The sequence below is a fragment of the Geotrypetes seraphini genome, chromosome 14 (genome assembly GCF_902459505.1).
Source record: "Geotrypetes seraphini chromosome 14, aGeoSer1.1, whole genome shotgun sequence".
Lineage (NCBI taxonomy): Eukaryota > Metazoa > Chordata > Amphibia > Gymnophiona > Dermophiidae > Geotrypetes > Geotrypetes seraphini.
The window spans coordinates 25105722-25119435 of record NC_047097.1 but is presented as its reverse complement, the minus strand read 5'-3'; the positions used below and the strand labels follow the sequence as shown (position 1 = coordinate 25119435).

Sequence of the window (13714 nt, the reverse complement as noted above, 5' to 3'; positions counted from 1 at the left end):
CTAGCACCCGTTAATGTAACGGGCTTAATGACTAGTATTCAATAAACGAGACTGAACACCAGACAGTCACCTTCGTTATTTTTCTTGTGATTTTATTGTAGTCAATGATAATAATAATGTTTATATACCGCAGGACCGTGAAGTTTTATGCGATTTACAATGGTTACAAATGCTACAAATTAAGTAAAACTAACAAAGTAGAAGCTAGTGATTAACAGCTCTAGAGATCAGTTATTGTGGAATAAGATTGTACAAATCAGCTAACTAAGTACTTCAGGAACAGATATGTTTTTAGGTATCTCCTAAATTCCCCATAAGTTTTAGCGAGCATAAGTAGTTGTTCCAGATCTTTACCCCATAATGCTGCCTGATGTGAGAAAAGATGTTGATGATGTTTTAAAATTTATATCCTCTAACTGGTGGAGAAACAAAATGCAAGTGATTTACATTGAATTCATGTATCATGTTTGGTATTTAGCTATTTCGTATTTTTATGTTATAGTTCGGGCCCCCTGAAACTGTTTTAGGGTCAAACAAGTCCATTTTGGGCTTTAAATATTGTTTTTAAGTTTCTGCTCCCATATTCATGGAAGCAGACTAATTATGTTTAAGTATATACGTATTTTAAGCATTGCCTATGGCAGATTCTAATATTTGTGCCTTGAAATAGGGTAGGACTACAGAGTGATGTAATGTTTTTTTTTCCTTTTTTGTTTGCCTATAGGGAACAAAGCTCCATGCAGTAGGCCCTAAATGCACAAAACAGGTTAAGCTACTGAGTGTAAAAGCGACCTCATTCTCTAGGCCCAAAGCAGAAATGACATTTTAAAAGACATGTCAGAAAACACGGAGGAAGGAGATGGATATTTCTTAGCTCTTCTTCAAGGACTGCATTTATTTTCCAGATTGGGAGATGACAAAGCTGGAAATGACTAACAGACAGACCGTAAAAAAATGCGACTCCGTGGTCCACAGAACATTTTATGGTGTCTCAAATTCCCAAGAAGTGAAAGCTCTCCGACTACACAAAAAGTAAGAACAGCGCAGATTAAAAAAAAAAAAAACACCCCATAAAAAGCTAGGGGTTGTTTCATCTGTACTCAAATTATCTTTATGGGCCATTGGTGATGAGTTAGATACAACATATCCCACATTGAAAGCACAGTTCTGCTGACCACAGATGCATGCTGGAGTATGAAATCAATAACAGAAAGCATTCAAGAGCGATGGTTGTACTGAATAAAAACAATAGCTTTGTAAGGTTAAGTGGCAATAAGCCAGTGTTTGAAATAATAAATACAGTTCATAACATGAGGTAGACTGTGACTGAAATCATCTGTGATGAATTTTCCTGGTAATCCAAAAAGACAGCATTTAAATATGAACCTCCATTTGGGGGAAGTTTCTCCTGCGGAGGGGTAAGGTTTGTTTTTGGGGTTTTGTGGTGTGGTTTTTTTTTTTGGTGGGGGGGGTTAAGATATCCTGGGTTCAAAACCCAATGTGGAATTATTCTCCCCATACACTTGATTTCCTATGAATGTGTAGATTTTAGTCCTGCCCAAGACACGATCAACCACACCTCTGCATGGGGTGAGTCACAAGAAACAGCAATGTATTAGCAGCAGCTGTGAGAAATTCCCTCTTATACCGAGCAACTTTGTTCTGAAGGAGACACAGGACATTTAGAAGAAACGTTGCTCATTATTTGCCCTTACCATACAATTTAATTCAACGCATGTCAACTAAAAATGCCATAACAGTGAGAGATTAGAGAAACTGGGCCTCTTCTCCCTTGAAAAGAGGAGACAGAGGGGACATGATCGAAACATTCAAGATAATGAAGGCAATTGACTTAGTAGAGAAAGACAGGTTGTTCACCCTCTCCAAGGTGGAGAGAACGAGAGGGAAAAGATTCCGTACAAACGTTAAGGAAGTTCTTCTTCACCCAGAGAGTGGTGGAAAACTGGAATGCTCTTCCAGAGGCTGTTATAGGTGAAAGCATCCTCCATGGATTCAAGAAAGGGTTACATATGTTCTTGCTGAACCAGAACGTACGCAGGTAAGGCTAGATTCAGTTAGGGCACTGGTCTTTGACCTAAGGGCCACCGCGGGAGCGGACTGCTGGGCTCGATGGACCACTGGTCTGACCAAGTAGCGGCAATTCTTATGTTCAATTGTAATCAGCCAAATATATGCTTTCTTGAATTATATGCCTTATTATATTGTTTTAAATGTGTTTTTATGACTCTTACCTACCTTTTATCGCCAGCCATGGCAGTATTAGCTCCGATGCTCATAGGAACGTGGCTTCATAAAAGGGAGGGGGTTAGTCTCTGGTTTTATTTTTATATATATATATATATATATATATATATATATATATATATATATATATATATATATATATATATATATATATATATATATATATATATAAATATATATATAAATAATATATATATATATTTTAATAAATTTTTTCCTGTATCATCCAGAGACCACTGTCCCACCCCTTTTCCTATTTGGTTTGTCCAATGGTAGTGTGGTACATAGGTCTTCATTTGTGTTTTCATTTTGTGTACTATTAAATAAAATTACATGAGCACTTACTAACATCCATTTTTTAGGCAGTCAGGACTCACATAGTAATCCTGCACCAACATATTAGCACTGGAACGCCTACACTCTGCCCACTGTCATGCCCCCTCTGAAGAAAATGACAAAAAAATTTCTATCGCACAGAAATCAGTTAGCTTAGCAGGGTTTTAAAAAGGTTTGGATAATTTCCTAAAAGAGAAGTCCATAGGTCATGAATGAGATGGCTTGGGGAAATCCACTGCTTATAATCGGTTTTACTACTTGGGATCTTGCCAGGTACTTGGGTTGGTCACTGTTGGAAACAGGACACTGGGCTTGATGGACCTTCTGTCTGTCCCAGTAGGGCATTTCTTATGTTCTTATTAGTGCACACTAATTTGGCAGTTATCGCAGGATGCTTGAGCATATCCTGTGGTGTGCCATTTTAAGCTGTTAGGTGCATGTTAGCTTAGCAAAAGGGCCCCTAAGCAACTTGCCCAACACCAGAAAGACTATCAATGAGAATTGAACCCTGTTTCCTTGGTATTCAGCCTGCTGCTCTAACCATCAGATATAGGTATAGTTTACCTGCTTATTCTAGGAGGGAGTAGAGCGGGGCAAGAAAAGTAATATTAGCAGTGGGTGCTTTTGTCTCCCCATCCCCACCCAAATTAAACCCATTTACTTTCCAGAATTGATTTGATCTTATTCTGCACTAGTGCTAATAAAAGGAATTTAATTTTCGAAAAATGGTTAACAGCTGTCTCACTAGGTATCACCTCTAACTTGTTTGCCGATTTATTTCTGTGCACTTCAACTCTGGAAAAGCTCCATGAAAAATGCAAAACATGCAGAATCTGCTTTAATAAAACCAGGTGCATGGTCTTACACATTCCAAACTTAAACATGACAAAATGCCTCCTACCTGCAGGGCAGGGCATAATATAAGAGCCAGGAGGCTTATCATCCACATGAGCAACGTCTGGTTTTCCTTGGGCGGCCTCATACCGCTGTCCTGTCCTGCTTCAGCCTAAGTGTGTATGAGAGAGAGAGAGAGAAAAAAAAAATTAAATATAAACAAATCCAAGTGTGCACCGCCAGAATCTCAATAAGTAAAAAAAAACACTGTGCAAAAAAAGCGGAGCTGCTCGCTGGAATCAATGCAATCCAAACATGGCAGGTTTTTGCTGGCTAGAAAATCAGACTTGTACATGCCATGAGCAATCTGAAAGATGACAGTCTCAATTAAGAAGAAAAACTGCACTCTTGGACCCTGAGAAGGCGCAGGTTTCGTTTGCATTTTCTCAACAGTCCAACTGGCATTTTCTGGAGAGGACGAACAGTTGATGCACAAACGGGGCCAGCATAAACCATTAGACTAGGCAGTTGCTTAGGATGGCAACTTGGGGGTTGGGGGGTAGCTGCCCTGCAGCTGCTGTCAAAGCCACACTAACTCATGTGTAATCATCTTTTGTGGCCCATCACACCTTTGACCCCCAGGACCGCAGTACGTTTCTCAGCTCCAGACACAGCATCAGCTGATAAGGCTACAAGTGACGAATATAAGCCTCTTGCTGACACTGCAGTATTAACTACCAAACTAGTTCTAATTGGGACAGCAATGGTGTAAAATCTCATCTTATTTTATTTATTTATTTTAAATCATCTTTATTCAGCTCCACCAAAAACACAATAGCAAACATGGCTCTGTTCAATAAGGTAAATACAACACTCTACAAAAGCCAAGCAAGGCACAGCCACAAATGGAACATAGTTTTATAATATATATATATATATATATATATATATATATATATATAAAATCGGAGGTATGTATGTGTGTGTGTATGTGCCGCGATCACGCAAAAACGGCTTGACCGATTTGAACGAAACTTGGTATGCAGATCCCTCACTACCTGGGGTGATATGTTCTGGGGGTCTCGCGGCCCACCTGCACACGTGGGCGGAGCTACAAACAGAAAATCAGATTTCACCCATTCATGTCAATGGAAAAAATGTAAAAAGCTGCCATTCTCACAGTAATTCTAAAACGGCTTGACCGATTTGAACGAAACTTGGTATGCAGATCCCTCACTACCTGGGGTGATATGTTCTGGGGGTCTCGCGGCCCACCTGCACATGTGGGCGGAGCTACAAACAGAAAATCAGATTTCACCCATTCATGTCAATGGAAAAAATGTAAAAAGCTGCCATTCTCACAGTAATTCAAAACGGCTTGACCGATTTTAACGAAACTTGGTATGCAGATCCCTCACTACCTGGGGTGATATGTTCTGGGGGTCTCGCGGTCCACAACTCTATGTTGCTTGCTCAAGGGTGGGTTCACCCAAGAATTTATATGTTCTTGCTCCAGGAGGTGAAACTAAAAATGTTGTTTATAATCACGTTTTGCGTTAGTTGTATTGTATTCATTTTGTCAAATATTTCACATTATAATTTGAATATTGTACTTTTTATTAAGCTGTAAAAAAATAATTTCATTCACCACTATAAAGTATCTTTATTTGAATCCATTTACAGTGTTATTGCTATAATTAAATACCCGTGCAACGCCGGGGCATCAGCTAGTAATAATAATAATAACATATACTTTGTTCACTCTCTACTATTCTGCATTCCACTTTGTCAAACTTAACGTTCGTTATTTTAATAATAATAACAACTTTATTCTTCTATACCGCCATAATCGTACGACTTCTAGGCGGTTCACACTGAAGAGAGCTGGACAATCAGCGAATTACATTATGCAGATTATTAAAAATACATTTTACGCAAGAGTGGACATATTAGAAGTAAAAGATTTGGTTTTAGTGTAACTTCTGTTTAGGCGATGAATCTATCAAACTTCTGTTTAGGCGATGAATGGACAACTGTAATGACATTCTATTGTCCGTAAAACGTTGTTGGTTCATTACACACTTTAGAAGCGTAATGCAATTTCCATTCATTCATAGATGACAGAAAAACACATGCCACAATTGTAATTAGGCCTAATTAATTCTGCAGCTTTTTCCGTTTTATTGCATTACAATACACTGAAATCAGAAGAAAAAAATAAATATTATTTTCAGCAGTATATTAAAATTTTGAACTGCTATGGACAAATTTGATCATGGGTCAGTGGGTCACACACACTGACCCATCCAATTTTTTTGACCCACGTCCGATTATCAGCTCTGGTGTACACGCACACATACACTTCCAAACCCATGTCAACCTGCAAGAAGAAACTTTGCATTATTAACAAAGAATCTATTCTGGAGATAGAATCTCTTATAACCAAAATCCTGCAGACTGGAATCGCCGAGAAATCAGCAATGCCTGAGTGACATATCTGCAAACCCTGAGCGGGTTAAATGCAATGCTCATCTTTCAAAACATGCGCTTTTCATAGATCACACGTGTCCCAAAGGGAAAAGCTAGTTATTCAAACACCCCCACGTCCTGCACCTGTCAAATGCTTTCAGCAAATCACTATAATTAAGATTCCACCCGGAAACTGACTTGCACAACCCACAAAGCTGCTTTCCAAGGCTGAAACATTTTAGATTCCACTTTGTCAGTTTGTAAATGACATCGCTCTCATTATCCACCAGCGCTATACAATTTGCATTTTAATGTTAGGACTGGTTCAATTCAACGTTTGGGGGGAAAAAAAGCACCACCTTTACTATCTAATTGTTTAACATGACTAAATATTACAGTGTCCTACTTTTGAGAAATCACTAACTCATAAAGCTTTATCAAGGCAAATAATGGACAATTTAAAAGCAGCCTGCAAGCAACAGGATGAACGACACATCACTTAGCTAATTACCTTTAGGGAAGAGTGTGGCGCAGTGGTTAAAGCTACAGCCTCAGCACCCTGAGGTTGTGGGTTCAAACCCACACTGCTCCTTGTGACCCTGGCCAAGTCATTTAATCCCCTCCCCCATTGCCCCAGGCACATTAGACTGTGAGTCCGCCAGAACAGACAGGGAAAGGTGTTGAGTACCTGAACAAATTCATGTAAACTTTTCCGAGCTCCCTGGGAGAATATAGAAAATTGAATAAATAGTGTGACAAGTTTCAGCCTCTGATAACCAGAGCTGGTATTGTGATGTCATAAAGCTTCATTCCACCAATGCTTAAGAGCCAACCTCCTCAGTGATGTCACAATGGCTTGATTGTCCTTTACTTGGTTCACTTTTACTACATTTTGATTTCTAGAGTGGCACAGTGATTAAAGCTACAGCCTCAGCACCCTGAGATTGAGGGTTCAAACCCACAATGCTCCTTGTGACCCTAGGCAAGACACTTAATCCCCTCCCCATTACCCCAGGTGCATTACATAGATTATAAACCAACTGGGACAGACAGGGAAAAATGCTTGAATATCTGAATAAATTCATGGAAACTGCTCTGAGCTCCCCTGGGAGAACAGTATAGAAAATTTAAAAAACAAAGTACTGTAGTACCTTTGGCAACAAAAAAAAAAAAAAAAGAAGCGGATTAAACCGTTCACATGCACCCTGATCATGTCCACTCTATGAGCCCCTTTGCCCCACATTCCTGAAGTTAAACATCTAGAACATTCGCAGCTGTAAAAAGAAAACACATAAAGTCTACAATCTCCACGTGCGACATATTATTGCCGGGGAACTTCTGGCCGTCTGTGCAATCCTGAAATGACATTATTTTTCACGCTGCACAACAGAAATAAAGAAATGCCACTCTTATTAGGTTGCTCTACGGTTAATATAGCCACACTCACCCTCAATCTAGAAGACTCCCAATTCTCCTGCGATTGTGGACAATTTATACGTGGGAAAAAGCAAAGTCAGTTTTCTAAAGAGACGCAAATTTCATTTCGGTGTTGGCGGGGGCAAGCGAAACCCCAAACAAGCATGTTCTCTGAGCGAAGAGCATGATTTTCTGAAAACGCCAAAGTCTTGCCTTAGCCTCGGCCCCAGAAGTCGTGATCTGCTCGACCCGGCTCTGCAGTGACTCTGATGGGGTAAAAGCAGCGTCCGCCGTAGAGAGCAGCGGACTCCAGCTCTATGAGGAAAGAGTGCGACGAGCGTCCCCTGCTGGAAGAAGGGGGGAACGGAGCCTCTTTCAGGTGCTGGCACTTGGTAGCAATAGAACGCAAAGGACCGGGACAAATACACTAGGCTAGCACTAGAAATGTGTTTTCCAATGTGTAGGAAACGCAACCAAAATAGTACGAGGGGTGCTGAAAAGTTCTCAGCCATGAAACATATCTATTCAGCCCTAAATTCAACACATATCGGTTTCTGTAATGTTTCCAAAAATACTCTGTTTGATCACTGAAATACTGCTCTGCTGCTGCAATTACCTTGAAATCACTTGAAAAATGCCACCCTTTCTCAAGGGCAGGATTAATTCTTCAAGGGCCCCTAGACACACAAGTACACTGGGCTCCCCCTGGCCCCACCCCGCTCATGCCCCACCCCATTTATCTGTTTTTTTGGAAGATAGTCAGTCATTACACCTCCTTGATCCCAAACCAGTGGTCATTATCTATCCTGTTGACTTTTGGGTTTTGAATTTCCTTGGCCTTGGAGAACCTGAGTGCCGCCATCAAATGGACTGTTGTTTCAACAGAAATTAGTCGTTCCAAAAAGTTGGCACCAGCTCACTGAAAATGCAGCAAAATCAACTTGGAGGTGTCCACTCAACATCGTTTCTTGTCAGCATTCAAACATTTGGGCACTCACTTGGCAGACAGCTTCTGCATATTCAGCTGCTCATGGATTATACACCCAATACATTCCCTGGATATCTGTAGTTTCTCCGCAATTGTTTTAGCTGATATTCACTGATTTGCTAAAATCAGGTCAGTTTCAGGATTTGACACCGTTTGAGGCCTTTCAGACCTTGTTGCATCTTCGGTTTCGAAATCTCCACTTCTTCATTGTAGAGTATGATTTGCATTGGTCCCTCATTGTTTGCATCATACAGTCAAGGATTTCCTTTGGAGTGTTCTTCTGCAGGATTAGGAACTTCAAGAGTTCCACACTTTTTGTTGACATGGTTCAATCAATGATCTGAAACAATGTCAAAACATAGCATTACGATTCTGTAGATTGGCACATTGCAAAATAAAATAGCACTCTTTTCAGCTACAGTGGCAAAATAAAGCTCAGAATTCAGGAAGTTGGTTGGACTAAGAACTTTTCAGCATCCCTGCTTAACAATTTTTATACTAGACCAGTGTTTCTCAGCTCAGTCCTGGAGTATCCCCTTGCCTTGTTTTCAGGATATTCACAATGAATATGCATAAACTTGATTTGCATACACTGCCTCCATTATATGCAAATTTATTTCATGCATATTCACACTGGATATCCTGAAAACCTGACTGGCACAGGGGTACTCCAGGACCGAGTTGAGAAACACTGTACTAGACAATACCAAATACTTTTCAAACTAATAGGAGGGCAACCTTTTCATGCATTTTGTAATACGTAATTTCTTGGAGAGGGCCTGTACTGGGTTCTTCTTCATTCAGCCTCCCACTGTGTGCTTGGGTTTGTTGTGTATTATTTTACTGCCTGATATTGCTTTACCTCTGTTTTGTATCTTGGTTACGAACCGTTGTTGTGGGACCTGTTGTCCCATTCATTCAGTGTATTGTGTTTGATTGACCTAAAAAAACAAACAAACAATAGGAGGAAATATATAATAGTTAAGCTCTGGAACACATTGCCAGAGTTTGTGGTAAAAGCGGATAGCGTAGCTGGTTTTAAGAAAGGTTTGGACAAATTCCTGGAGGAAAAGTATAGTCTGTTATTAAGACATTGGGGAAGCCTCTGCTTGCCCTGGATCGGTAGCATGGAATGTTGCTACTCTTTGGGTTTTGGCCAGGTACTAGTGACCTGGATTGGCCACCGTGAGAAAGGGCTACTGAGCTTGATGGACCATTGGTCTGACCCAGTAAAGCTCTTCTTATGTTCTTATGTTAAAAGTTCACCGTTGAATGGAACATTCTCATACGTAGCAGCTATTGCCCTTCTACCTGTCTTGCTGTAGACCAGGGGTGTCAAAGTCCCTCCTTGAGGGCCGCAATCCAGTTGGGTTTTCAGGATTTCCCCAATGAATATGCATGAGATCTATTTGTACGCCCTGCTTTCATTGTATGCTAATAGATCTCATGCATATTCATTGGGGAATCCTGAAAACCCAACTGGATTGCGGCCCTCGAGGAAGGACTTTGACACCCCTGCTATAGACTCAGAATTGAATACAACTGAAATAATACTAAAGTCATCTGAGTTGCTGCAACATTTCCAATGACAGTTTATAGGAAGAATTCAAGTGCCAAGATTAATAAAATGACTACTATTGCACATCAGTGTCAGGCTTGAGTTATTAATGTAGACTAAAATTATGGCCCCTATTTGAAATGCTACTGTCAACCAAGGGAAATGCTCCCCAAACCAAAAAGCAATGCCTTTCTCCACTGTTCAGTTCTTTCCAATGTTTCTCCCTCACTTTTTTCCCCATTGTTCCTCCCATCTTGCTGGAACCTATTAGGTACTCCCACTAGGGTTCCCATATGGCTCCAGAAAAAGGAGGACGGATTGAGACATCTGGGTTTTAATCCATCCTCCTTTTCCTGGAGACATATGGGAACCCTAACCTGCCCAGCATTGCAGGGACACAGTGGAAGCATGTAACTCCAGATCCTGCAATTCCTTCCTTGTTTTAGGAAGAGGGAGCAGGCCCTTGCGACAGGGTGCACATACTTACTACATCCCAATGCTGCCAGTCTATCAGTGTTGTGCCAAAAGGCGACCAAAAGAATAGGAAAAGTAGAAATAGTGCCAGTCCCATGGACTTTCTTTGGCAATCAATAAAGAAAGACTCTTCAGCTGCAAAATATTTAGCCTTTTCTCATGTGAGCAGAATGGGATCAGGAAATGCCAACAAAGAGCACCACATACTCATGAGAAAGATGGTTAAGTTATTACAATTACAGCACAAGATAAATATTACATTTTACTTCAGATTTATATGCTATGAGGCTGCTTTTAACTCTTAACTCCCACTCACTTGTAAAGTATCCATGTCTGTTTTAGCATTCCCTCTGTAAGAAATTCTCTAACCCCTTTTTGTCTTGTTTGTCTGTTTTAATTAGATTGTAAGTAGAGAATGACATGGGGACAAATTGGTCCCCATCCCCGCAGGAACTCACTTTTCCCATCCCGTCCCTGCGAGTTTTGTCTCTGTCTCTGTCCCTATTCCTATAAGCTCATCCTTAACCATACAAGCCTCGAACATTTATGATTTTAAAGTGTTTGAGGCTTGTGCAGATGAGGACGGAGCTTAGGCATTGGTGGAATGAGGCATTATGACATCACAATCTGAGCTCTAGAATGTCGCTACTTAGGATTTTAAAGTGAGGCTTGTGCAGATGAGGACGGAGATTAGACATTGGTGGAATGAGGCATTATGATATCACAATCCGAGCTCTAGAATGTTGCTACTTAGGTTTTCAAAGTGTTTGAGGCTTGTGCAGATGAGGACGGAGCTTAGGCATTGGTGGAACGAGGCACTATGACATCACAATCTGAGCTCTAGAATGTCGCTACTTATGATTTTAAAGTGTTTGAGGCTTGTGCAGATGAGGACGGAGCTGAGGCATTGGTGGAATGAGGCATTATGACATCACAATCTGAGCTCTAGAATGTCGCTACTTATGATTTTAAAGTGTTTGAGGCTTGTGCAGATGAGGACGGAGCTTGCAGGAATGGGGCAGGGACAGGAAAAGAACTCGCTGGGATGGGAAAATGAGTTCCCGTGAGGATGGGGAAAAATTTGTCCCCGTGTCATTCTCTAATTGTAAGCTCTATTGAGGAAGGATTGTCTGTTACATGTTTAATGTACAGCGCTGCATACATCTGGTAGCACTATACTGTATATGTGATAAGTAGTGGTAGCATCATTCTACTAAATGGAGCATCATGTAAAATATAGTGATTAACATATCAAAGAATAATCATATAGAACACACTAATTAACATATCACACATCAAGCAGGTAATTTCAGCGTATTGTCCATGATGAACCTAGATCTTATTCTTGGGTGCTGATTCCTACAATGGAACCTAACATCAGGTAATGAGTGATCTGAATTATTTTTCCCATTGAGCATCATTTGCATTTGTCCCCATTGCATTTCTTTTGCCATTTGGATGCCCAGTCTTCCAATTTCCAAAGGTAGTCCTGCCATTTTCACAGTCTGCATGTGCTTTAAGAACTTTGAATAGTTTTTGTGATCTGCACATTTAATCACCTCACTTGTCATTCCCATTTCTAGATCATTTATAAATATGTTAAATTGCACCAGTCCCAGAACAGATCCCTGGGGCACACCACTATTCACCCTTCTCCATTGAAAGAAATGGCCAATAACCAGTTCCTAATCCATAACAGAACATTGCCTCCTATGGCTTCTATCCTTTCTCTTTTAGACTCCCCTTCTATCAACATTCTGATTCACTCCTTTTTTATCTCCAACACTGACTACTGCAATGCCCTGTATCAAGGCATTACACAAAAGGAAATTTGCCGGCTTCAACTATTAAACTAAACTAAACTAAGCCTTAGGTTTATATACCACATCTTCTCCACTGAAGTGGAGCTCGACACGGTTTACAGAGTTTAAAAAATATGGGAAGAGAGAAGAGAAAGAGTTTACAAAGCATAAAAAGAGGGGATGTAATCAGGAGAAGAGATTATTATATGCTAGAGAAAAGCCAGGTTTTCAGTTGTTTTCGGAATAGTTGGAGGGAGTCCAGGTTCCGCAGCGGGACAGTGAGGTCGTTCCAGAGGCCGGTGATTTTGGAGAGGAGGGATCTACCCAGTTTACCTGCGTGGAGGATGCCGTGTAGAGAGGGGAAGGATAGTTTATGTCTGTGGGCAGATCTGGTGGTAGTTGGTGTTGGGGCGAGGAAGGATAGAGGGATTAGGGACGGAAGGATGCCGTGAATGATCTTGAAAACTATTACAAAACACTGCAGTTAAGATCATCTACAAAGCAAAAAAAAAAAATTGAACATGTCACCCCCCTCTTGTTTAAAGCACACTGGCTACCCCTTCCTCACCGTATCACCTACAAAACACTTCTATAAACATTCAAAACCAAACAGTCCAATTCACCAGCTTTCATTGATAAACTTCTTATTCTATATGCTCCTACCTGGAATCTCTGATCCATCACTCAAAATCTGCTTACAGTCCCATCTATACATGAATTATTTCTTGATACAACCCGTAAAACTATCTTCTCTGTCATTGCCCCTACTCTATGGAACGCCCTTCCGTCAGACCTTAGACTAGAAACATCTCTTGAAAAGTTCAAGTCTAAGAACATTGCTCTTCAAAGACGCCTACGCATTCTGACTTCCTCGTCTTCAATAAGAGCCCAATCAGATTCCATGCTGTCAGTAGTGCCGAATTAAAATGCTTCTCTTGAAGCAAACCTACCCTACCCTCTTGTTTCAATCCCCTCCCTCACTTCCCTCCCTCTTTTGATTTTCTTTTTTCAATGTATTTAATCTTTTACCTTTTCCTGTTTCTTCCTTTTGGTTCCAGTAAGTCAGCATATTTTGTCCCCCCCCTTCTAATTTTCTTTTGAATTTTTTACTCTTATTTTATAATATTTGATAATTGTACACCATTCAGGTATATATTTAATAAACGGCATATCAAAGATTAAATAAACTTGGAAACTTGGACTTTGTCAAAATCCTTTTGAAAATCAGTGCTTCAGTTCATAAGGATCGAAGGAGCATAGTTATCAATGTGGGTTACCATTAACATATGCTATTTTAGCACAGGTCCCATTTTATGCAATGGGACCTAATTACTAATAACTAGAGATAATAGCAAAATAGCACATCTTAACGGTACCCCCATGTCAATAACTTACGCTCTTAGCATATTGCCCAAAGCTTGGGTTCCAATCCAGTGTCAAAAATGGATATGAAATTCCACAGGTCTGTGTTCCAAACATAGTCAGAAGCATTCTATGTTGGCTTTGGGACAACTATGTTATCTAGTCAATATTTTCCACTTCTTCCAAGGCAGATTTGTGATTATATTCTGG

At 40.4% G+C, this 13714-nt stretch overlaps 1 protein-coding gene across 1 annotated transcript in view; it reads right to left on the bottom strand.

The window, feature by feature from the left end:
- Positions 1-7958, bottom strand: part of ADAMTSL3 (ADAMTS like 3) — a 366454-nt gene extending 358496 nt beyond the window's left edge. The window contains exons 1-2 of the mRNA XM_033920055.1: positions 7352-7958; positions 3503-3607 (exon numbers count right to left, since the gene is read on the bottom strand). Coding sequence (XP_033775946.1) covers positions 3503-3583 — 81 coding nt within the window. The 5' untranslated portion in view covers positions 3584-3607; positions 7352-7958. The remainder of the gene's footprint in view (positions 1-3502; positions 3608-7351) is intronic.
- Positions 7959-13714: the final 5756 nt, after the last annotated feature.